The sequence below is a fragment of the Lichenostomus cassidix genome, chromosome 4, assembly GCF_008360975.1.
Source record: "Lichenostomus cassidix isolate B80296 chromosome 4, HeHo_3.0, whole genome shotgun sequence".
Taxonomy (NCBI): Eukaryota; Metazoa; Chordata; class Aves; order Passeriformes; family Meliphagidae; genus Lichenostomus; species Lichenostomus cassidix.
This window is the reverse complement of record NC_139484.1, coordinates 36,419,382-36,445,903: the sequence shown is the minus strand read 5'-3', so window position 1 is coordinate 36,445,903 and position 26,522 is coordinate 36,419,382. Positions and strand designations below refer to the sequence as shown.

The 26,522-nt window shown below is 36.7% G+C and overlaps 1 protein-coding gene across 6 annotated transcripts in view; it reads left to right on the top strand.

Moving 5' to 3' along the window:
• ASB5 (ankyrin repeat and SOCS box containing 5) overlaps positions 1-25,011 on the top strand; it is a 39,415-nt gene extending 14,404 nt beyond the window's left edge. For 3 of the 6 annotated variants that reach the window (XM_085058708.1, XM_085058709.1, XM_085058710.1), the window contains 7 exons: positions 15,044-15,111; positions 18,318-18,397; positions 19,549-19,656; positions 21,052-21,202; positions 21,336-21,470; positions 22,884-23,075; positions 24,414-25,011. In XM_085058708.1, the coding sequence (XP_084914834.1) occupies positions 15,054-15,111; positions 18,318-18,397; positions 19,549-19,656; positions 21,052-21,202; positions 21,336-21,470; positions 22,884-23,075; positions 24,414-24,541 (852 nt within the window). In that variant the 5' untranslated portion in view covers positions 15,044-15,053 and the 3' untranslated portion in view covers positions 24,542-25,011. Of the gene's footprint in view, positions 1-9,526; positions 9,818-15,043; positions 15,112-18,317; positions 18,398-19,548; positions 19,657-21,051; positions 21,203-21,335; positions 21,471-22,883; positions 23,076-24,413 lie in introns of those variants that run through there. The other 3 variants (XM_085058711.1, XM_085058707.1, XM_085058706.1) reach the window with 3 other exon arrangements.
• Positions 25,012-26,522: the final 1,511 nt, after the last annotated feature.

The window sequence follows — 26,522 nt, the reverse complement described above, 5'->3', positions numbered from 1 at the left end:
TGCTTCAGTAGAGTTTGTATAATACCATGTAACACAATATCCTGTTAAAAGTAACATGTAAAAGATGTACCATAAGTAACATGAAGCATGAAACAGCTTGAAATGTTACATTATAGAATTAAATGCAGAGTATCCTTTTAATTAGTGGTCCATTCTGTGTTTTTTCTCAAGTAGCAGAAAAACCGTGGCAGAAAAAAAACAACACCAAAAACCTCCAAAATAGAAAAATAGCCTAATGTTAGAAAATAGCCTAATGTATCATTAGCTAATTGAAGTTTATAGTGTTTCAATAAGTAATTAAAATTAGAGGAAATGTTACTCTCCATTTTCTAGTTTTAACCTGATTAAATACACTCAAAATTCTGTTAGTACTGGTATTTTAGGTTCTCTTTTAATAACAAAAAACTACTTATTGCTATTACAATGGCTTGGACAGGTCAGAGTGCAATATTTTTGAGGAAAAGAACCTTTGGAAATAATGTGCCTCTAGGCACAGGCATTATTTCATACCTGCTAAATTGACCCCTTGAGTTAAAATAAGCCTTTCTTTCATGAAGTCTGTATAATTGATGGTGTTTCGGGTACTGAGGAGTAGGTTTTGGTGAAACTCTTTTTGTCAAACTGAAGGTATAGAGGTTAGTTCAGGAATTGAGGCCCAGGGATCATATATTTCAAGGCTGAGTTCCTCTGTTTTGTCACTTGTTCTCTATTAAATATAAGCTTTACCTGTGTCATCTGCCTTGTGTGGTCTGATTGCTACATGTTAGTAGTGAAACAGGCCATACTTTGTTCCTTAATATCTCAGGAATATTTTCAGTTTCAAAAGTTAGCAGTCTACATTCCATCTATCCTTTGGATGTCAACTGTATGTGAACAGGTGGGTAGTGTCACAATAATGAATTAGAAATTATTACACTGTTTATGTGGCATTGAAATATAGGAACTAGATCATTGTTCAGCATCAGCTAAGACCAAAAACTGCTTATAAAAGCTTTATTAATCATGAGCCACATTAATTTGTTTATAGAAATGATGTCTGAGCAAAGCTTTTCTTGTGTACAGCTGAAAGGTAAACTGAATACTCTAGGATCACATATACATAAGTTATCTGGTAAATGTTTGGCTAACCTGTTTTTAAAATGCTTAGTAATAGTTATTTCTGCAGCATCCTTATGCAACCAATTGCAGTTTTTACTGTTCTCATCAGTAGACTGTTTCCCACTTCCACCAAGACAGACCTAAATCTTTATTTCTGCAAATGAAATACATGAAATATGATTGTTTCTCTCCATGTATGAGAATTAATCAATTTAAAGACTATCATAATGCATTTTTCTACTTCTACTGTTTTTTTTCTTTTGTAGAATAAAATAAAAAGGATTTAACTTAGTCTGTCCTCTTAAATCTTATTATCCAGCACCTGCAGTTACTGCAGTTGCTCTCCTTTGGACTTGTGCCAGTTCATATATAGTTTACAGACATCTTTACTGATGTCTAATTTCCCATGTTAAACAGAGCGCTCCAGCTGAGACTTTATTAGTGTAACCGGGGGAACTATTAGTTGTATGCAAGTGGAACACTTATGTCATGTGCCATGTATATGGTACTCTGTGTAATACCTCCTGGAATGATGCTGCCCCCTCAGCAGGAAAGTATTATGGATAGCATCTGTAGCCCGTAAACCACATGTTAAAAAAAAAAGTCCCTGTACTGTGCATTTTCTTTTTCCTCTCTAAGTATAGTACTTTGTACTGGCCTTCAGCTAACTTCATGCTGTCTTGGTATCAGACAATTTCTCCATTTTACTAGTCTATTTTGAATTGTTTCCCTCTGGGCTGTTGCAGCATCTACAGTTTAGTGTCATCTACTGCTTGCATAAAAAAAATTACATTATTCTATCATTCACTATGTTAAAAGCCTGAATAGCCCCAAATGCAGGACAGAACTCTGCAGTCTTTTACATTTGCTTGAAGTGAATTGAAGACCCTATCAGATAGTTAATAACTCTTTACTAATAACTACCAGTTATTAGTATCCTAATAACTTGGATTTGAATTCTTTTTTTTTTTCAGTGAAGTCAATGGTATTACTACCATTAAAAACTTAAATGAAAAAGGGATCCATTCTATTATCAAGGTCCCATTTGCTGGGCTATTTTTAACTTTGGCGTTAATTTTGTAAACACTTACTCATATCCAGTTGCCCCATTGATTTGAAAGGGACTGATTAGTTGTTTGGAGCCAAGTGCTGTGCAATCAGGGACTAGAGCTGTGTTGTAAATAGGTTGTGGTGTCTAGTGTTTCTTTATTTATTGTGTTGAAGTGAACATTTACATATTCTTTGCATTTGAAACTTTGTGAAAGTCAATGTCTTATTAATTTCTTTCTTAATGGATAAAGTCATAGCAAGTATATGTTTGTTCCATTTTAAAATCCTGTGCCCTACAAGCTGATATACAAGAATAACCTAACTTGAAAATTAACTTTGGGTATATTTAGCTCCTTAGCAGACTATGTGTAATGACAGTGATCTGCACAGTAGCATTTCTTCTCTCATGGTATTTCTAGATCTGTGAAGAGTTAATAACTCAGCCTTTTGTACAGCTGTTGCTGGATAAACACTGAAGGGTCAAAAGCAACTTTTAGACTCTTCCTACTATACCAACTAACTGGTCATATCATGAAAGTGCTCTATGTATATAAGCACTGGGTTGGAGCTTCAGATGAGTTTTATGGTTTAGTTCCTTTAGGATGAGATGGTAGTTCTGTGGTATGAGGTGATTTCAAAGTGTGTGTATCAAATCTAAAGAATTAATTCATTATCAGATGTTTTGGGTGTGTAAGATATAAACTCTGCCAACAAATACTGGTAAGATCTTGGTTTGTGTGGAAGAATCTATACTTTGTTATTACAGATAACCCTACAGAAGGAGGCACAGGTCTCACTCATGAACTTTTTTTAAGGCAAAAAGTGTCTATTTTATCAAAAGTAAACTTTATACGCAGTAACGGTCAAAATGTAATTAGCTACAAGCAGAAAGTGATAGAATGGAACCATCTTATGAAAAAAGTAATTTTGCAGAGGTTAACATAGCATAAACAACAAACAGCTAGTCATGTACACATACAGATACCTGGGGTCTGACAGACAAGCTAAGCAGTTCTGAGAATGTAAAATTATTTTTCTTAAATATCCTGTTTTTTAATGATGTCAGCTCTTTCGTAAAGACTTGTATAAAATTTCACTTTATGCATGACTGTATGAGTTGGAGTTATTTGAAAGCAGAAATTGTGTTTATAGTATCCTTCTTAAAATACATGCTGGTTTTGCAGAACAGGAGAGGTAGAATGTGTCCTGGTTTCCTCTACACTTAAAAAAGTCTACTCTTGAATGACTGTAGCACATTCTAAGCTACCCAACTTTCATGTATCTGCCGTGGTCAGGCATGGTAGGAAAGCTCAGTACACTAGCTGTTCCTAGCTGGGCTAAATTAAGCCATCCACAGAATAGTGGTAGTTCAGAACTGGAGTCTCCATCTTCTTCCAGAGACTGGTAAATACTATGAAGCTTTCTGTTTCCTTCTTTTCTTGTACACTAAGCACTACATGGGTAGTCCCAAGGAACCAGTCCTTAAAATACAGCTCATAAATAGGCAATAATGCTGTTTCACTGCTAGAGATCCACTGTGTGGAAGGCCTGATCACATTTTGGACTGTAGTGAATGATACAGAGCAAAGTTTTCATATTTATTTTATACTAACAAGTTGCAATTGATAATGCCACTCAGCAACAGTTGTTAGGTAGGGAAGATAGGCATGAGGCATTTTCTCAACTTGCATTCCACAGAGATCACAGTTCTATTAATAAAAGCCATACAAGACCTCTCCTAGCTTCCTGGATACAATAGAGATTCATTTAGCAATGACAGGAATATTGTATGGCATACCTATTAACCATACCACTTGGTGTAAGGCACCACATTTAGCATTTGTTTTTCGGTTGCAGCACGTAAGCTAATGGTGTAAAAATGTTTAAGATAGTGTGAATATTCTTTTTTGAAAGTTTAGAAGGGGGGCTTTTTTCATGGAGCTCATCACTTTCTCTTGTATGTCAAATAACTTTGCCTTGTATGACAAATGACTGCCAAGGAAGAGTCATGCTTCAAAATAAAGCCAATAAGACACTTGCTTTGAAGGAAGAAAATGACACCACGTATCAGACAAATACCAGAACCATTATTTTTTGAAGAACATATTCTATCTTAAAGGGGTTTTGCTCAGTTATATGATGCAACTAAATCAGCATGGCCAGAGCCCTGACTTACTTGCAGCAGCAAAAAGCAAGAACGTATGTTGGCAAGCATGTTACTTTTAATTCAAATTTGACATTTTTTACATCCGTCATCTTAAAATTCCTGAGGCTACAGACACTTCCAGTGAATATATATGCTGGAGCCTGTTTGCATGCTTGCCTCCCTGAAAGAAACTGATATAGCCTGTCATGTGGATTTGTTCATGGGGTTTTTTTACTCTTCTATGTACACCAGGACCTCTTTGAGGTCCACCAGCTGCATTTTCTGGTTGGTTTCATTCAGGTGTGCCTCTTTGAAATATATTTTTTCTGAAGATGGACCTTAACTTGTCATCAGCCTAAGTCCCATTTGCTTGCTTGGAGTGTGAAATGAATAATAAGCTTATGAAATAATAAAATTACAAAATTAACATTATGAACTCTGATGTAGCTTAAAACCGGGGATTTTAAAGGTGCAGAGCAATAAGAGTGAAAGGCAATCCTGGAGCAGTCTGTCTGCAAGGCTTTAAAGAGAAATGGTGTTAGAGGAAACCTGTAGAGAGCTGCAGTATTGGCTTGGGGCAAGCTCAGCTGTGCCGTCTGCACTGGTCTTTCTCGCACTGGTGGGGCATAAGGCAACAGGGGAGGACCAAAATAGCATAGCTCCCTGAAGGTGATGTTCCTTCCTTCAGCCACAGGATTCTTATGGCTAGGGTTTTGCTATTCACATTCCTCTCTTGTAGGGGATGTTCTCAAACACTAGCAATGCAGGCAAACAGCGAGTGAACTTCTGCCAGTTAGATGATGATGGCTTGGGGGGAATTGCACTGCATGCCTAAGTACTGAGCTCTGCTCATGACTGCAGCAATGCTGGCTGGTTGGCCATAAATCCTTCGTGGCATGCTGCATCTGTTGCACTAGTGGATGATACTCTCTGCCATGTCTGGAGTCTTTCTGGCAATTGATATGATTTCTCTCTTTATGGCTGTTCTTTCACTGTAACTGGCTGAAGATTCTCTCTGGAGTGCTCTCTCCCACTCCTATGCTCACTACGGGATTCATGCCTGTGTCTTTCTTTCTGAAGCCCAGGTCTGCTTGATAACTGATTTGCTTAGGTTCATCTGCATGACTTGTGTGATTTAGTTTAGTTTACATATTAGCAAATATTCTATGTTACTGCTGCCTGCCTGCGTGAAGAGTCTGGCAGGTACACATTGCAAGTCCACAAGCCAAGAAATATAATAAATGTATCATTGTTCCATATTTGACTTCTGAGAGGCCTGACACAAAGCCTTTGTCATATGACAGTTATTTAAACTTTGAAGTTTAAATGTTTTTCAACTTCAGTTATGATTCCCAGCATCCAAGGATACAAGGTGTAACAACTGTAAAAATCTCAGGGAGAGGTAGGAAAATTTTTAGCCATCCATCCATGCTGTTGCTAAAATAATAATAATAGCCACTAAGAGACAGTGATGAGATTGTATTAAGAGTGTGTAATAGACTTTTTTAGTTCTTAAAATGGTGTAAAGAAATGTCATTTTATGCTTAAGTAACTAGTGACCATTAAAGCGTTATCTACATATCTGCTGGTATTTGTCAAGAGGACTGGTTGGTGACATTTGGATAATGGCTAAGCTTTTGGTCGCCTGCTAATGACTTATATCACCACCATACTTGCCATGAAGTATGGCTTCATGAAAGATTCTCTTTAACAAACAGATAAAAAATTGTTCCAGGCCCTTCCATGTTCTGCCCTTAGAGCTTTATCCCTGTACTTTTATGGTGCATTTATGTTCCTTGGCATTGCGTCGGCACTGCACTGTGACAGTGGCACCACTGTGGCCTTGTAGGATCCTCTTTTTGTCAGTAACCACAGTTCCATTCTTTCTCAATTTGCTTCTTCTTGGCATCTCCTACAGGGAGGAATGTTCAAGACCTCTTCTGGTTCATTTCTGGCAATGTCAAATGACAGGCCACTCCTGGGGTGCTGGCACTGAGCCACGGGGAGCCTGTCTGTCATTTCAGCTTCATGGTTGCAGTCTGTGGATCACATAAACAGGAAGAGTCAGTTTCTAGTCCTGTTCCAGAATTTAGTGTGGCAGGTTCTGTGCAGTCACTGTGACCCCATAATAATCCTGATCATAAAACCAGAATAACTTGAAAGTACAGAACAGTTTGGGAAGCAAGATGGGTCATCAGTTTTTTTGTTTTGAGAGGGTTACACACAAAATACTGATCTGTGACATTTGAAAATGGTACAGTTTTGTCCAACTTTTCCTAAGATAAATTAATGTTACAGGAGTTTGGACTGCATCATGTGTTGAAAGGTAGAGGGGATTTTGGGTATTGGTTTTATTAACACATTTTTTGTGTGCTACCACAATTGCATCTCTGTTGCCTTAAAACAGTCTTGAAAATAGAATGAGTTCCCTGCCGAAAGGGAGGAACAAGAATTTATTTCTATTTTCATTCCCACCTGTTAAGAACTGCTGCCCCTTTAAACTCAGAGCTATGTGCTGACATGGAAATTTTGAAACTGTACTGACATTTCTTTTTACAAAAATCTGTATTAAAAAGAATTTGAGAGTTTCCTTTAACACTTCTCCTGGGCTATAAAAGTTGAACAGAACTAATTATTAATGAAATGTAACATAGTGCTTTAGTTAAAGCTTGTATGCTGAATTAGGTCAGAATTCCAAACTCATCAGTAGAATTCTCTGGTTTCTTAACTCTCAGGCTGTACTGTTTGCCACTTCTCCTGGCTGCCTTTTTGAAGGTAATTCCATTGTTTCCATGAGTAACTGTAATCTAAATGCTGTCCCTAATTGTTTGTTTGCCAAGTTAGGGAAAACAGTGGTCATCTGTATTTTTTACATGCTTGGACACCTACTTAGACTTCTGTTGTAGGTTTTCTGGCAGATTTTGGAAGTGTTTGAATGTCTTCTATAGAGAAAAAATCTGAAGAACAGAATCTCAGGACTAAGTCTAAGTAGTTTTGTAGTTTCAAATGTCAATAGTTTTATTCACTAATGAAGTTGAAGGATACTGATTTTTATTTTGTAGCTGATGTAGTCCAGGGCATAGATGGTTGGCGTGAGAAAAACCACATAGCAATTCTATGTCAGAGGTGGAAATGAAATAGCAAGGTCTTCAGCTCTACTCAATGATTTTAACCATGTTCATTCCCTCATCTCATGTATGTTTTTAATATAATTTCAAATGATTTCTGATGCTGTTTTAGCTTTTACTTTTTTTTTTTTTTTAAACCCACGTGTATTTATGAACTGGTTTAACAGGACTTTTTAATGGTTTTTGCCTGGAGGATGAATGGTTTGGCCTAGCAGAATTTAGTGACAAGTTGCTCCTTGAGTCTTGAACTGGATAAGCTTTGCCTTCTTTGAAGCACAAAATTGCATGTTTTTATAATGCCCTCCAGGAGTATTCAAAGTAACTTAATGAGTGGCAAGGATCTATGGAATATCTCTGTGGAATAGAGATACTTTTCCTAGAAGCCATGCTTTGAAGGTGGAGGATTTTGGGGGTTGTCTACCTGCATTGGTAGCTCACTGCTTCCTGTGCAGTTGTCTGGACAAGAGAGCAGGTGATGCTGACTCCTGCAGGGTCTGCCCCTTTGAAGCCATGGCAGCTGTCCCTGTACCTGCTGGCTTCCTTGCTGCTGCTAAAAGTCACAGACTAGGATGAGGGAATGGAGGCTGGAATAAATGTGGAAAGCATTTGTATGAAGTACATCCAGGTTTGTAACACTCCTGTAGAAGGACCCAGCTTCATTCTCAGCTTACAGCCTCACCCACAAAACTCCTACAAAAAAATGTAGGTTTTGTCTTCCCAGACCACTGTCAATCCCTGCTCTGCAGCTCTACATGCTTTGCTTGATCCTGATCCTCACCACCTTCTCCTGAGAGTCCTGGAATTGCATGTCCCATTTATAATGAGCCATTTTGTGAAAGCTTTGAGACTTACATGCAGAGTCTGATTTCTGGATATGTTGAAGTGTTTATTTCAGTCTGTGAGATATTCTGGTTCATTCAGCTAGATAAAAGCTGAGGAAAACAGTTGTCTGAAAGCATTCTAAAGTCTGTGAGAGTGCTATTTTGTTCTGTCTTGTGAGAAGAGCAGTAGCCCACCTGCTTCTGTTCTGTAAAGGATGGAGCACTATTCCAAGTAAGGCACCTCTCATATGCTGTAATTTCAAGGTGAAATTTGCAGATGCTCGTTCTTCTTCCCCTCATCCTACCTAACTATAATCTTGCCTCTGATTTTCTCTTAACAAAAACCAAGAGGGGTATAGAAAATTTCATTAAATATCTGAGTATAATTGGAGAATTTTAGGGATTAAGTTTTGTCAGGTACCTGAAAAGAGTAGTATTAGTGAAATTCAATAATGTTGATTTGCTTGTTAAAAATTTACAAGTGGCTAGTTTATATATCTGTAGAAGAGGAAATGAAGAAATACTAGAAGGAAATGCCAGGGAGGTAAAGGTGGCATTTTAACATGCTATTATTACTGAGAAATCACTGTCTTTAAACGTGATGGAATTTTATCATGGATTGCTTCTCTCTGCAGATTTCTGTTGTATAGTATCAGCCTGATACATAGTAATGAACAAAAAATTCTAGCACTATTTGGTTGGTTTTGTTATTATTTTTTAAAAATCCTGGCTTGTGCTTCTTCTGACAAGGCTACAGCCTTACTTTCATAACAGGATCAGACTTTAAAAATAACTTTATTATTTGGTAGTCAAAACATGCTTTTATTCAGGATGTAGTTTCTGTTGACATTTGTAGGATAACTTGCCCCCTATTTAAAAAATACAAAAAAGAAACAAACTACAGAAAAGAAGGAGTGCTTCATAGTTTCATGGATTTTCCTGAATTCTAAAATCACTCTTAACTGCACATTACATATGAGTAAAACCTGATGCAGTAATAATTGTTGTTGCTATTCTTAAAAGAATTTCCATTCTGACAAAATAATTTTGGCTTTCTCTTTTAGGCTGCTTGGTATTCAAGCAGCAAAGCATTTGAATATTTATGCTTTAAGAATCTGTTTCTTTTTCATGTTAAATGATTAAAAAATTAACACCTTCTTTCCATTTAAATCATGTAAATAGTTAAGACTCATGCTGTAGCTAAGCTGATTCTTTCTCTGTTTTAAAAATAGAAAATGCTGGAGCAGTCCTTCCCTTCCCCCACTCTGTAGTCACTAGTCCAAGCTAGTAAATGTTACTGAATGGATTTCAGTGTTGTAGCCATTCTACAGTAAGTACAGCAAGATCCTTTGTGAAAAAGCGAAAGGAGGAAAAAAGGTAGTAGAAATCCATTTGTGGATGTTCGTCAGACCAGAGTACCTGCACCAATGACAGACAGGCTTTCCTCGAGAAACAAATCATGACAACAAACACTGCTGTTCAGAGGAGCCAGGATCTCCCCAAAAGACGCCTAGAAAGTGTAGGGGAGTGTCCTGCAAAACGGAGAGCTAGCTGGGGTATTCTGACCAGCCAAGGTTAGTATAGCAGCCATTTCAGAAAACGGGTACTGAAATATGCTAAGCTGACCCAATTTATGATGGTCTAGCTATAAACTGATTTTTGGGGTTTTTTTCCTAGCTGTAATGTAAATGCATGCTTTTGTTAGTGGCACTTTATTGTCTTGCATGGGTTAACGCAAGGGTACTGAGGCTATTTTTGTTCTTTCTGCTCTCTTATCAGCTGATCTAAAATACCATTTCTTGTTTATCTGCCCTATTTGTTTTATGCAAGTGTTTAAGGCTTGACTTACCCTGACTTTTGCTGTCCTGTCACAAGGTAACTGGATACTAAAGGTTAATTGTTTACTATGGGGAAGCCGGGAATGAAAGGAGGGGGAGGAGTAAACTTTACATATAACTTTATGCGTGAGAAGTCCCTAGATAGATTAAATAGGAGTCAGTAGAGGAACACTGGTGACAGAATTATTGTCCTGTACTAAGAACAAAGATATAATTGTAATGCTTTGCTTAGAGAAGTACTTAGGAGCTGTTTAAGTTGATGAGCACTGACATTTTCAGCAATGAAGAACAAACTCTGTTAGAAGTGTTTAAGAGTCCTATTGCCTATGCCATATTTTACTATTTTTTTTCAGAATACATATGTATAAAAGGGAGCTTTGAATAATTGTGAGAGTCTTAAGAGGCATTTTTTAAAATAGTGATCATAATTCCATTTAATATTGATGATATCTTAAGGCTTAGAGTGAAACAAAAAAAAAAAAATTAAGGAAATCAAACTTGAATTTCACAATAATATTATATAAAATAAAAAACTGGAGATGTTAAAATAGTCAAGGAATGGAGTAGACAGTAGTGAGTTCAGATGTTGTGCATAAAGGAGCTGTGAATTTACCATGTAAAGTATAGCTATATGTTATAGAAATCAGAGTTATTCTTAAAATACCTTTGATTATATCCAGTAACAACAGTTTTAGAACTAAGCAATATTCAAGAATTTAAGCAGCAGTTTCCTTATCTTCCAAGTAACCATTTGAATGCAATGATAATGTATGGTTGCATTTATTCATCAGTTTTAATATACAGAGCATCTTTTGCCTTCATGTTTTTCACTGTTTGGGCTAAGATTTTCTGACCTAAAGAAACTGTCATTTATGTCATTTTAGCTCGTTAGGTGAGTACTATCCAAAAAATCTTGGACTATCTCCCTCAACTGAAAAGAAATTTCGCAACAGTTTACCAACATTAGTACTAGCCACTCCATTATATGACTGAAGGTTAGGCTCCCTTGCTACTCTTACTAACAAATAGGCACAATTAGTCTAGTTTTGAAATTCTCAGAGTCAGAGTAAAATATGGAAAGTAAAATTTTCTGAAGAATCCATCTTGACAACGTCTAGCTGCTTAGAGCCTCATTGTGATTGCCAGACTGGGTGTGTATGTGTTTATTGATGGACATCCTGAAATATTGAGAGACTTCTGTTGCGCTTGAGGCTTCTGATTGTTGCAGTTCACTTGAATAACAAGTATATCTTTCATCAAGTGAAGAATGCTTCTTTCCTTCCTCTCTCTTTCATCCATGGGGTAACCAAACCTGACTTTGCTCTGCAGGCACACTTGCAGAGCAAAGGAAGAGAAAGTCATACTGCAATGCAGTGTGTAATTAAATAGGCAGATTGGAAAATGGACTGAAAGTGATGCAGAGGGTGGAATATATCTTAAGATTGGATAGAGGGGTGAAAGGATAGAGTCAGAGTAGGAACAGGCCTTCGGCCTACTGGCTGGAGGGGCCAAAACTCCAAAATCTCGTGGATGTGACAAAAATCACCCAGTAGGCACAGCTTTGCTTTATAATTGCTTACTGTTTATAAGGCTTGGGATTAGGCCCTGTGCTGCATTCACTCTCAGGCAGGCTGGGAAAATACTGGGAATTCTCAGCACAGTTTGGGAAAAATTGCTTGTAGTCTGGATTAAGGCTGAGACTGTGTTTGAAGGGCAAAATTATTCCAGACATAAATCCTTCAGAGTCTGAACTCAGCTCAGAATGTCCATATGACTTTTCTGTCACCTTTTGGTTGGGAAGGGGACTTAAAAACCCTCACTTTGTTTTAGTAACTTGTCTGAGGAAATAGCAGTGGAAGAATATTACCAGCTGCTCCTCCTACTCAAGTCAAATCTGATGTGGATCTAATGGATTACTGAACTTGGAGATTTATGTGATTTTACACCTTTGCATTCTATCTAGGGCACACACACTTTGCAAGCTACTTTAGGCTAGAAAAATATCCAGACAGTTGTTGATGGTTCAAGAAGATGGAAAAAACAACCTGTGCATGAGCAATGGACGTGGAGCTGTGGCTGTGCTTTCATGTGACATGAGAAGGGCCTGACACACTCCTTCCCATGTGTGCAAGGCTGAGCTCAGAGCCAGCAGTGACTGCTGCTGCTCTTACCATTGTCATTGCCATCATGGCCACACAGCGTAATGCTGCTTCTGTTGCAACCAAGCAAGCTGTGTTTGGAAATTGCTGTTGTGTTATTATTGGCCTTTTTATAGATTTCAGTGGCTCATGCTTCCATGTGAAAAGTATGCTAAAGTGCAATGCCAAAGCACTCAAAATGTTACCCGTGCCTCACTGATTTGACCATCCAGGGCGTTGTGGCACAGGATCTGACAGCACAGTCACCTGCTGTGCTCTTCCACAAAACCCCATCCTCCTTAGCTGTGCAAGAGCATCAATGATGTGCTGAGAATGCAGTGGGTTTGTACTCAGAAAAAATACACCCTATGTTTTCCTGTTTGATGCAAAGGTTACAAGGCCTGCAGTGAATGGTAGGGGAAAAGGGTTAACATTTAATGTCTCTAGAAGTAAATTCCATGCTTGCCTTTGCTTTGGCACCTATGTGTTTTAAGACCAATCATTTAATGTAAAAGTTTCTTGGCTGATCATGGTTATTATCTAAGGCTGAAATTTCAGAAGCTCAAAGCTCTCATAACCATAATTAAACTATGCTTTTAGTGCACACCTAGTATTAAAGTACTCAGAAAAAAAAATAGGCTGTTAGAAGGATTTTACAATTGAAGTATTCTTTTGTTATTGGTAAAATACCATGAAAAAGGCAGGAGAAAATTACCAATGTTACAGTGAGTTTATCTTTTGGATGACATGTCTTAAATGGATCCTGCTAGATATGGAGATAGAAAAAACTTTGAATACCAACTTATTCACTGAATGCAACACTGGAATGGCAAAACTGACGTGTAGTCATGTAATATGGGTGCATTATAGACGGAACTGTGTGGGAAAGTAGATTTACTTTGTATGGTGTTAAGGAGTGGGAAATTGTTGGCATTTACATTTGGAAAGAAGTCCCCAAACTGTGAAAGTCTACATTATGATAAATAATGGAAAGTATACTGGTTTGAACCAATCAAGTTGGAATTGTTTGTGTGCATATATATATATATGTAATTTTCAGATTATTTGAAATATTGAAATGAAATATATAAACGCAACTTGAACTACATCTTCTCTTTCAGACATATTTTTATCTCTAGCCTAAATTCTGATTTTCTTGGAGTTCTTCAGTGTTGATTGTTGAAACTTAATTTATTTTTAAAAAGTGGCTTCTGTTTTTCTGGTCATATCTAATCATGGTAGTTAAGCATTATCTATGTATTCCTTAATTTTTAAATCCTTCATTGAAGATTTTTTTCAACAGTTTTTAACATCAAATATCAATTAAGTAGTTGACATGCTTCTTTATTCTACAAGGGATTTAGACAAATGAGTGATTTTATATTGTCGCACTAAAAATCTGTCAGAATCTAATTAGATATACAAAATATCAGACACTTTCAACAGCTGGAGTGAAGTGATTGTGTTGGTCTTGGGACTCTAATGTTGCAGAGTTTTGGTTTTAGTTATTGATCCTGTCTGTTGCTTCAGTTGCCAGAAGCTGAAGCACTCAGAATACATCTTAAGAAATAAAAGGTAACAGTGCTGATCTTAATACATAGCATTTGTTGGTTTTGCAGAAATAAATATTAGCTACAATGTTTTCTAAACACTCTGTGTTTCTCATCTCCCAAAAACAAACTGTGTCAGGCTTCTATTTGCAGTTTTTCTTTGATGATAGTGCTTCTTCTGAGGACATGGACTCCATCTATTTAGCTGTAGAGCAGTAATTCTGTAAAATGCTGAGCTCTGGTATAAATACTCTCCCAATGAAGTCAGTGAGAAGAACTTCCTTTATTACAGTCCTCTTTTTGAAAATCTAACTTTTAATGTACCTTTTATACTTAGTTGGAGTTTGTTGTTTTGTTGGGGTTTGTTTTTTTTTTTTTGTTCTTTTTTTTGGAGACTACACAAATTTTTAGAAATAAATACAAAAGAAATGACATGAATGGAGGTAAAGACTATTGTGAAAATATTTTTACTTAGTATTTTACTACTATGACTAAAACTGCAGGAATGAATTACAGATAATTGCAAGTTGATGTAAAGGAGTGAAGTCTGTAGGGAAATGTGAGGAAAAGAACATTATTGACATAGAAATGAATCAAAGTCAGAATTGCATATCCCTATTTTTGGACATGTTCACTGCTGAGAATAGCTATCAATGCCCCAGTTCAACAACCAAAGAATATTTTAGAACGCAATTGAAAGAATAGTGAACTACTAAAAGAAAAACACACCCCAGGTACAGATCGAACAGCATTTGAAACATGTTCAGAATATATTTTCTTTTCTACATGTTCTATGAGCAAATAGTAAAATAACATAGGGACATTTGGCAGTGCTTCTCTTAAAATCTATGTACTGATACTGATTTTTGTGGATACAAACTGTATCTCTGCGTGAGGTTTAAAAAAGAGGAGTTTGTCCAGCAGTTTATCCATGTCAAGGTTCTCTTGATTTCACTTTGAGTTTCCCTTGTGTTGACATTCCAGTTAATCTGTCTTGGAGGGCCAATGCACAGATACTGGCATCTGAGGAATTGTTATGTTAAAAAAGAAATCTGAAAAATTGACAAAAAGCGTTGCAATTCTTTAGCAGAAGAAAAGAAACTGACAGCTTGTACACACGCATATATTCAAATCTGTGTTTACTGAAGGCTGAAAGTTCGTATTACAGGGAGCTGCTGATCTCTTTCCAAACATAGCTGGAGTGTATTAAGAACAGGCCCAACTAGCAAGAGCAGATTTTTTTATTATTTTTTAAATTTTTTTTTATTTTCCAGATTGAAAGAAATGAGTAAAATTTATAATTGCAATTGGCTGGAAGTGCCATGGGGAGATGGAGATTTAGGTATTGTATAATAATTCATATTTTTTTTTTTTTAACTTCACCTATTAATGCAGTGAATATATTTAATCTTTCTTGTCAATGCTTACAAAGCAATGATGCTTTGTAATAGTTTGCCCTTCTGGTAAACTATATATCAGAGAGCTTGGAACTAACGTGGCTTCTATATAGAGATGCTTTGTATTCAGCATTGTCAGAGACAACATCAATAGGGAATTAATGCATTATCAGTTTTGGAACAGACTATGTTTGCTAATACTGCTGTTACAGACACAATGAATGAAAAAGTGGCCTTGTTTGTATTCTTCTTAATGCCATCTAAGTGAGAGATATTGTAATTTGTAGATTAGTAGAAGGTAGTAATCTGGGCAAAGAATTTAAGAACACCTTTGATGTTTATTTTTAATACATATTTATGTTGAACATGTTCTTGTCTCTGTGGTATTTAATGATGAATTTATATGTGTATCAACAAATCAGTTGAAATGTGAACTTTCTTTTTCCAAGCTTGGTTGGCACAAAATATTTGTGCAACATTTTGCCTTCTGATTTTATTTGTAGTAGAGATGATGCAAGTATTTTGTATTTAATGGATTTATCAGAAACAGCTGGCTGCTAAATGTCTCTGCCTGAAGATAGGGATATAAGGTGGGTCTGGGTGCAAACCAGAGCTTACAACAGGATCTGGCATAATTTGATTATCAAATGTCAGTGGAGTAATTAATAGACATTTTTCTGATCAGTCCAAGAGCAAAGGAGGTGAAAGAAGTAAAAGTTGTCACTTTCAGATCCTACCTGCATCTTTGTTGTATTTATAAATAGCTACAAAAATGCCTGAAATGTAAATGTATTTAATGGGAATAAAAACTTCATAACTCTTACAATTTTATAAGATGTTTTTCTATATAATTAGTTGTCTTTTTTTTTTCTTTCCATTGAGTAGGATGTCAAGAGAGAGATGTTCTCATCTGCAGAGATAGGGGGACAAAATATCAAAAGCAACCTCCAAATACAGATTTAAATTTGAGGAATTCTTTGCAGCAGCCAGCAGGAGAGCTAAATGGATCTAAGTAATTTGAATTAGGACAACTCTAGTGTTTGTTCAGATGCTGCACCAGAAGAAGGAAAACATTGATCAAAATACTCATAGTGATTACCCATATCCTAACTAGGGTAGAATAAATCTATCTGAGCTTAATGGGATGACAGAGCAAATATTGATGATTTATCAAAATTGAGTCACTTGAAGGTTCCTGATCTTAAATTTTTTTCATGTATAATAACCTTTAAATTCCCAGTCACTCTGTATATAGGCTTTTTTGTTTGGTGTTTTTTTAATCAATTTTTATTCTGACTATCAATAAGAATTTCCAAACATTAAATAAACCTGAAGTAAAAAGTACAGGGAACAATGTGTGTGTGTGTGTGTGTACACGCACACACAGATGACCAGAGCTCAGTGCAAATAATTCTGACAGAGTATTGGCAGCTGGATCTTGTCAATGCTCCATCTACTCCCACAGATGAAAGAGTACAAGGAGCTTCACACATATGGGATTTTCTGACATAATAGAAATCTCACAGTTTTTAAAATCAGGTTTATAAAGCCTTACTGTGATATTTTTAAACTTCTGTGATCAGCTTTGTGTAGTCTTATGATAATTTAAATAATCATCTCTGCTTTTGTTTTGCCAAATTTTTGATCTCAGTAGTATTCAGTAGTGCTGAGTCACAAAGTTCACTATGTTCTCCAAGATGCAGTCATATGTCTGTGTAAGTTTTAGCCTTATTCACTAACACTGGTAGGAAAATGGAGGTTTTATCTACACTTTCATATTGTGCACTATTTCATATTTTTTTAACTATGCCCTGATTTCTTTTCAGGTTGAGCAACCTTAATCTTTTTGTCATTCTTGATGTGCTTTGAGGGGGTTGTTTATAGTAAACAAAAGTGTACTTTCTGAAACAGGCTAGTGGACAGAAGGAGTCCAATAAGAAGCAGAAGCAGGGTCTATTTCTGGGATGTAGTTATCTTAGAGCTTAGACTGAGGGTTGCCAGTGATTGAGCAATAGCCTTCTCATTTCAGATTCGTTGTGTTGTCAGTAAAAGCAGTGACTGGCTGTGTAGGCAGTCCCTGCCCATGGCAAGGTCCAACACCTGCACTCATGGAAGAGTCATCTGCTGTGTTACCTATTCATCATTCTAGGCTATTTCTCTCTATGTTTCTTCAGGGATTTATCAGCTTGATATAACTCACACAGGTGATTGTATTAGTATTTTACAGTTCTACTGATTTTCTTCTTACAGGAATAAATACTGATAATTCATAACACATTTTGAAGATGTTTCTTCCTTGCACAGTGTATCAAAACTAGTTTTTCAAAGTTCATACAATAAATTGGCATCAGTTCTGCCTGCAGCCTTGACTGGCTAGAAGGGACTTGTCAGTGTCCAGTCATCTAGAGGAAAGGGCAGGTCCTTCAGCAAGAGCTTCAGGATGTCTCTGGAACCTGGGTTGGGAGTTATGGGGAGTATGTGTGTGAAGGCAGGGTTGTTGTTGGATTACTATTTTTCTTTTGGGGGGGATGAATAAATGAAAATAAATGCCAAACCTTTACAGTGAGAATATCTAAGTATTTTTAGGCCTAATAGTTTATGGAATGAGAACTTAGACTTTATATCTTATTTCTGCTATAGTAATTTTTTTTCTGTGATTCTCAATGTACTTCTCTTCTTGCGCCTGTGTAGTAGCTTCATATTAATCTCATCATACATACGGATTTCCACATTGATTTTCGTATACACTAGCTTCTTTGTGACTTCTTCAGGCAGCTTTACATCTGCTTTAAGTTCAAATAATGCCTATATTCCAGCTACAAAGGTTCATTACTTGTGTTAAAAATGAACAGTGCAAAAATAGAAGTGGAATACGGTAATTAATGAATTTATGAAACAAGATTACTGATATCAATATCTTAATATTTTGTTCTATGGACCACAAAATCATTTATTAGAGATGTTTACAGTTAATAATAGATCACTTTTTATTGTTTAGAAACTGATCATTTGAAATACAGGCTCTAAAGAGAAGAAATTAATTTCATAGGATCATTGAGTTCATTCTGTGCATCATATTTTCTGCTTTGCTCTGTGCATTCCAAACCATTTCTAATTCGTGGTTTATTCAATAAATGTTGTTATTATATAGGTTCTTGGGCAGATCGCTCACCTCTGCATGAGGCAGCCAGCCAAGGACGTCTTCTTTCTCTGAAGACTTTATTGTCACAGGTGAAGGCTCTGTTCTTACAATTGTTTTAATTTTTAATGTTATTTAATTTCTCAACATAGATTATTAATGCAGATTTAGTATGCTTTGTTTTGCTTTTTTCACTTGAATTTTTCAGAGCAATACATATTTAGGAATTTTTCATATTATAAGGTAAAAACTAGTATGTGAAATATTTCCTCTGTATGCTTTAAACCCTTCCCACCCGCCCCCAAAAAACCCCACAAAAACAAACAAACCAAACCAAACCAACAACCAAAGTTTTCTCTAAATTTATGTTAGTCTTCCCCATTTACATGATATAAATCAATATAGTTTTACTGCTTTAAGCCCTTTGGTAAATAGAGCTAGTCAGGAAGATACTAGTTAACTAGTTATCAGGAAGAATCACTGAAAGATTCTGGGTTTTGCACAGTTGTTATTTAAAAAAAATATTAATAGCAAAGGGAGAGACTGCAAATGCTAAATTTTAATATTACAATATTAAAATTATTACCTACTATTAGCTTCAGTATTGAAAAATTATACTATAGAATACATTTCATGAAAGCCCATAGATAGAGTTATTAGTTCTTAACAGTCAAACAACATCTACTGCAAATATTTCAAGGGCTTGGTGATTTTATCAATCCAGTAAGCGTTTTCTTTACTAAATTTCATAGCTTTAGATATTTCAGGCCTTAAGTCAGAGGATCATAGAATCACAGGAGAGTTCAGACTCAGGTCTTTGTGGGGTTTTAAAGATCACCAAGAGTGGAGATGCACCATCCTCTCCCTCATCTGTTTCAGTGTTTCACTGTCTCCCAGTTAATTTTTTTTCTGTATAGCTACTTGGAATTTGCCATGTTCTGACTTGGGTCTTGCCTTTTGCCTGGTCACTGTGCATCTCAACAGTGTTCCCATCTTCTTTATACCTATCAAATCTTATGTCTATTTCTCAAAAAAAGAAAAAAAGGAGCTGAGAACTTACTTTTATTCTGTTGTGCACTGATTGATGATTCTTTCTATGCTCACTTTTTAGGATTTACTTACTGCAAGTTGAATTTTAAGCCTGTTTTAGAGTATTGTAAACTATTCATTTGAACAGTAGTGTGAGGAAATGACTCTTAATAGGTTTTGTATGATCTTTAAGTGTCATTCACATCTATTTTAGGGGTACAATGTAGACACACTAACAATTGATCAAGTAACTCCACTTCATGAAGCCTGCCTGGGAGATCATGTAGGATGTGCAAGAATCCTCCTTGAAGCAGGAGCAAATGTAAGGCTTTGGTTTTGCTTTCTTTTATATGAAGTCCAATGCTAACCTTGGCTTAACTGAGAGGATATATTCCTTGATTTTAATGTAATTGGTCTCTACTTACCCTGTTGGCTTTGTTCATCTCATGTAACTACAGCTGCCATCTGAATGCTAGCAAATGAAAGTGATGGGAAGACACTGAGACAGTAATGAGCCAGAGTGAATCTGTTAGCAGTATTCATTATGATATTTCTCTTCTAAAATATGGAATACATTCCTCTACTTTACTGGGTTCATCTTGCTTTAAGTGGCTTTCAGGAGACTGTTCTTTTAATCTTTAGAATGTCTGTTGTCACTCTGCACCTGTGCTCAGGTCTGGTCTGAGTCTCTGGTCTGAGTAGAAAAAAAGCAGTCTCTTTTCTGTACTTCTGACAGAAGTCTGGCTCCTGGCTGTCTTATCTTTTATCCCAAAACAAAAATGGGACTTTATAGATCACTTTCACTGCAATGTCTGCTGACATCAGGTGCATAGCTTCCCAGATCTCTGATCTTTGTAATGGAAATGTTTATTGTTCTTAAAATTCAGGTTTGAGAACCATGTAGAATATGTCTGTGTTACTACAGAAAAAAATACACAGATGTTTCCAAAACCAATTTTTATTTCAGCTAGCACAAGGATTCTGAAGATAGAAAGTTATTGGAAAAAATTAATTTTCACATCTGATTTACTTTTAGCATTTTTAATGCTTTTGGTGGGATTGGGGGCTACATGAAAGAAGATAGGCCAGATTTCCAGAAGGAGCCCTCTCCTCATACCTGTACTCCTTCCTTTGGTATTATTGGCCCCTACAAAGTTGCCTACTTTGTCTCCTTACTCTCACGCTGGGAACACTCAGTTGAAGTGACGTGATGACGTTGCTATTAAAACAGTGAGCCTATGCTGTTAGCTTTTTCTCCATCTTTGGAGTGAAATATCACTCCAACCTGGAAACTAAAGCTACAGAAGAAAATGGCAAATAATTCTCACATTTAATATGGAGTTTGCATTCTTACCAGAGCTGTGGAGAGAAGATCCTTTTATCCTGTTACTATGCAAAATGTAGATTTTCTGTATCAGTGAAACAAGCTCAGTGCAATGACTTTTGAAAATTATTTACTGCCCAGATGTCAATATATGCTCTTTAGTATTCTAGGTGTATTTATCCAAGATAGTTTAACAAGAGTAATAGTAAACTAATTTCAGCTGAGAAGCATGGTAAGAGAAAGACAGTAGCACAGGGATTGCCAGTTAAGTTTTTATTCTACCTACAGCTCTTTTTTTTTTTTTTTGTATTTTAATGCAATTTCTAATTATTTCCTGTTTAAAAATCTACCTTTCTTTCAACTCTGTTCTGAAATAGATTTGATATATTCTAGGTAAATGCTACAACAATCGATGGAGTGACACCTTTATTTAATGCCTGTTCAAGAGGCAGTGCAGCATGTGCTGAGCTCCTGTTACAGTACGGTGCCAAAGCTCAGTGGGAGTCCTGTCTGCCATCGCCAACACATGAAGCAGCCAGCAGAGGTAAGAAATTACTTCCTAAATAAACATGGAGGGGTTGAGCAATGTCTCAGTATCAGGGTTAAAAAATGTGTGTGGTTTTGTCCATGAGACAGCGTACTGAAGTCGATTAAACTGTCATGCTTTGTACTGACAGGTCACAGTGAATGTCTGGAGGTACTGATATCCTGGGGTATAGATGTTGACCAAGATCTTCCTCATTTAGGAACACCTCTGTATGTAGCTTGTGTTTCACAGCAGATCCATTGTATTCGAAAGCTTCTTTATGCAGGTACGTATTGATTTATATAAAAATATTACTGGTCTGTAAAAGAAGCATATTGTACTCGCCTTTGAAGCCAGCTGTGCTCAGTCAATTGAACTGGAACCCTTGCTTGCAGCACTGTACTTCAAAATTTATGCTGATTCATGTTTTCTTATAATAAGTTACTTTATCTTTTATTTTTGGTGCCATAATAAGCATATGAGGAAAAAAGCAAGCAAGACCAGTAAGAATGAATGTTCACAATTTTTAGCACCTACTGCAGCTTTATAGATATTAATTTGCTGTAGGAAAAACAAGGGTAAAAATCAGCTTTGAGGAATTTTATATAGTAATCACTGAGATTTCAATCAAACTATTTTAGCAATATAGTCCCACTCGCTTTCATTCTTCAGGAAGTTCTGACTGAGCTTTTCATGAGGCATAGAGGCTGAGTTGCAAAGGGAAGAGGTGAGGTAAAAGGCATCTGATCCTTAATTTCAGGTTATTTTTTTAATCAACAGGTAAGAGATGTTGAACACATGCTGTGTTTCAGCACAAGTCAAGGGACACAATTGGCATGGCTAAAAGACAATTTGTGATGTTTCAGGAATTTACATACAGGGTTTTTGCATCCTGCAGAGCAATGAACTGAAATGTATATATGAATAATTCAGTCTTGCTGTCATTGCAGCAGAATAGTTTTTCTAGTTGATTGCATGTTATATTTAGAACTTAAACAAGCAGTTAAAGTGTTTCTCATTGAGTCTATCTCCTTGGATGATTAATTATCCTATGTCATGATTTTTTATGTTTAAGAACAGGAAAAGTATAATTAGCATATTTTGGGATTCAAATACTACCGTACAGAAAAAACAGTAGCAGAAGGGCATATTCTACATTTTATGGTGCTCTGAAGTAGAAAAGTAGAAAATTAAAATTAATTTATAGATATACAAAAGAAGTTTGGGTGGGATGGGAGTCTATTTCAAACCCTTTGCCAGCTTCAACACGTGAAAAACTATAAAGCATCTAAGATTCCTTCTTGAGCTGGTGTACTCACAAAAAGATACATACAAAACTTCAGTTTAGTGGGTTAGGACTTAAATAGGGAAAGTATAGTTTATATGTAGTGCAGATTTTTTTAAATGTGTACAAAAAATGACTTTTTATAATTAGGCAATAATGATGCTCATGTTATCTGATCGGATTTTTCTTATTATCTGGTTGTATTTAGGTAATAAAACCTAGGTTAAAAAAACCCTAAACAAAACACTGATGTGATTAGCTGTAGTTCTATGCAATAAAATAATAAAGTGGCTAAATGCACTGTGGCATTGTAGGCCAGTGGTGGTTTTTGTTTGTTTTGTAGCCTCATCTTTTACTCAATGAGAAGTTTAATTAATCTCTTCTTACGTCTCTTTATGTGCATCTACCCACCAGGTGCCAATGTACAGAAAGGAAAGCATTTGCAAACTCCACTCCATGCCGCTGCCCAGCATTCTAGTACAGAGATAGTAAACTTACTCCTTGAATTTGGGGCAGACATAAATGCCAAAAATTCAGATTTTGAGAGGCCTGTTGATTTAGCTGCCCCAAGCAGTTTAGTGGAGAGACTGCTGCTCTTCCACGAAGGTAAGTTTTACATGTTTGTATTTGAAACTGCAACTTGTATTATTAAAAAATAGCAAACCCAACAAAAAAAAATCCAACTCAACAGTCCAAAGAACCCACTATAAAAGGTAACACTGTGCTTTATGAAATGAATATATGAGCATTTGGGTAATTTCCTTTCTAACTATAAACATACTCAGCAATATTTAGTCTCAGGCCAGTGCCCCGTGACCAGGCAGCATTAGAATTTATACAAGCTGAAAAGCTATCATCATATGTTTATTGGGTGTTTACATAAGTAGATATTAAAGCTACATTTTTATTGGTTTTTACAGACCTTGTTAAAAAGAAACAGTATTTAAATTCCAGGTTAAAAAAATATTTCCTTTTGTCCAGCTGTCATAATATTTTAAAAAATATATTTTTAAGTGCATATAAAGCACATTATTTTGATTGTGGGCAAAAAGCAAAAGTTTAATTTTCTAAATTTTCTTTACAAAATTATAAAAACTGGAGAAATAGGAGACTAAAGAGTCTAGAGTCCCTCAAATCTCCTAAAGATCTCTCTGCTTTGGAGAAGGACTTTTCCAAAGGGAACTGGATTTGTTCAGACTGACCTATGTATAATGTAAAATTAAGCCACAAGAAACTATTTCAATAACTATAGGCATTTCTTTAGAGGTGAACTGACAAGTAACACTGATTTGTTTTCCTCCAAAAAACCACTCTGTAGTCTGAATGGTATTAACAAAACCCCTCTAAAAACTGTTTTCAAAAATTTACCATGACTAGTAGTGTTTTTAAAAGTTACAGCAAAGAAAAAGAAATTACATGGCATGAAACAAATACAGGTTTATGGTCCAGAGAAAATAGCAATGTCCATTTTGAAGGAGTGGGTGGCAGAGTGATAAAGTCATTATAATGAGCTATTAAGACCACTAAACATGGGCCAGCATCTCGGGGTATTTTGCCTGCTTATTCTTGTTGCAATGATGCTGTGGTAGTGCAGCTGGTAGTGCTGTAGCAGGTATATAACCTGTGGTTACAACAAGCCTGCATTTTTTAAAGTTACTGACATTAGGTATTTTCTGGGATCTGATTTTTAATTTAGACAAAAATGACCTTGTCTTGCTTTCTTTAGTATTTCCCTATTATTAGGTTTTAAGCAGCCCATCTTTATCTTTGAGGGCAGAAAGGCAGTGAGGAAAGGGAATGAAGAAAAAGGTCAAATTTGCAAAATGTGAACATTTTCTTTAATTTTTTTAGAAATCCCATTATTGGGCAAGAGTGTTGTAAAATGTGCAAAACGTGCTGGCTTTTATAGTTGTACAATTAAACTCTTTTCTTTATTGTTTGCAGCCACACCATCTTCTCTTTGTCAGCTCTGCAGACTATGTATCCGAAATTACATAGGAAGAGCTAGACTGCACCTTGTTCCACAACTCCAGTTGCCAACAATACTTAAGAATTTCTTACAGTACAGATAACATAGTAATTGTAAGAAACATAGCAAGTACTTTTTCTTCTCTCTGTTCATTGTATGTTTTACCTAAAGAACTGCTGGGCGGAAAAAAAAAAGCCTTTTGCATATTGCTTAAAAAATTGTATCTTTGACACCTGGTGTTGGTAATGTCATAGTAATTGGGAGCCATTCAGCAACTAGTGCCAAGGTGCTAATCCAGCTGAATTGAATAAGTGTGCTGATACTCTGGGACATGATTGTATAACTTTATCTTAACTATTACTCAATAGCTTTAGTGCTGTTAACTTTAATTGTGTTTGTTTTTAAAATCTGTTTGACACACCTGAACCACGGAGTTTCTTCATTACTATTTGTTAAGTTTGTCCCTTTGGAGTCAGTATTTTATGTGTTTTTAAATTTCTGGTTTTTGTGTACCTAAAAATACTTGGTCATTGGTGCACTATATGCATTGATAAAAATAAAGACATTAGATGTAATTTCTTTCTATTTTTCTTTATAGAGACCATTAATCAAGGAAAATTCATTAAAAAAGGAAGTGAGAAACTTCCTTTACTCTTCCTCACTGCCTGTGCTGTGAACTGTAATTAAACTGATGTGAACATAACCTCAATTTTTTATAGAATCCTGTTTATTGGTATGTTGGGGTTTGACACTGACTAAACGCCAGGCACTTCGACTCTCTCTTGCTGCAAAAAAAAAAATCCTGTAAAAACACACACCAATCTCACGAGCTAAATGAGATAGGACACTGGTAGGAGGATGAACAGAAGAAAAAGGGCAGACAGGCTCCAAGCTTAAAGTTGCAAAAAGTGATTTAATTACCTAACAGAGTTGGAGGATAGATGCAAGGCAAAAATAAACTTCTCATCCATGATTTTGTTCACTCAGCCCCCTGCCTCTTACGAACCCATTTTATTCACCCCCTTTCCTCTTTGTAACCAACAAGCCCAGGTGGGGGGGCAGGGTGTGGGGTATTTTCTCAGTCCACAGAGCAGGTCAAAACTGTTCATCACCACAATTCTCCTACTACAAATACTCTTTATCTCTACTTATCTCTCTCTCTCTTCAGGCAGTTGCTCTGCTCTCACCCCCTCTCCCTTAAGAAGCAGTCTCCCTGCTCACCCCCCCTCCCTCTCTCCAAACCAGCAACACAGACAGGGGGCAGGGTAGGGGTTTGTTGTCTGGTCAGTCTGTCAGGGAGAGGGCTTCTCTACTTAGCCATGGGGTCCCTCCCACGAAAGACAGTCCTCTGGGAACTTTTTTGGCGTGGGTCCAATCTCACGAGCAACATCCCGCCTGAATTCTGCTGCAACTTGAGTCTTCTTGTCTATAAGGTGCTGTGCAGACTTTCCCGAGCCGAGGCCAAGCTGCTTCTATCCCAGGAGCAAGGAAAAGGCCTTTCCTTCCTTTGCAAGGCCTCTGAAGCTTTAACTCTTTTGATGAGACTCCAAACTAGATCACAGCTCTCTCCAGGCATGCACCTGCTCTTCTGGTGTGGGCTGTGGGTGAATTTCTGCATCCTTGTGGACTCCATGGGCTGCAGGGGGACCTCCTGCTCCCCCCATGGCCTTCAGCACAGCTAGCGGAGGGTTTTCAGCTCCAGCGCCTGGAGCACCTCCTCCCCCACCTTCTTCATTGACCTTGGCATCTCCATGCTGTTCTCCCTTCACATATTTTTACCTCCACCTCCTCCTCTAACTACAAAGAAGTGCATGCTTACCTTGTTTTGAATTTTTCTTAAATATGTTTTCGCAGAGGCGTAACCAGCACCTCCAATTGGCCCAGACTTGGCCAGCAGCATGTCCATCACCTTCAGAGCCATCAGAGATTGGCTCTGCTGGACTTGATGTAAAAACTTCCAGAACTTTCAATCAGGACACACAGGAGCCATGTTTGTGCCACACCCCACCCCTCAGACACCTCCCCAGGCTTACCACAACAGCTTCTGAGGGGTCCAAATTTCTGCTAGATGTTAAAAATACTTT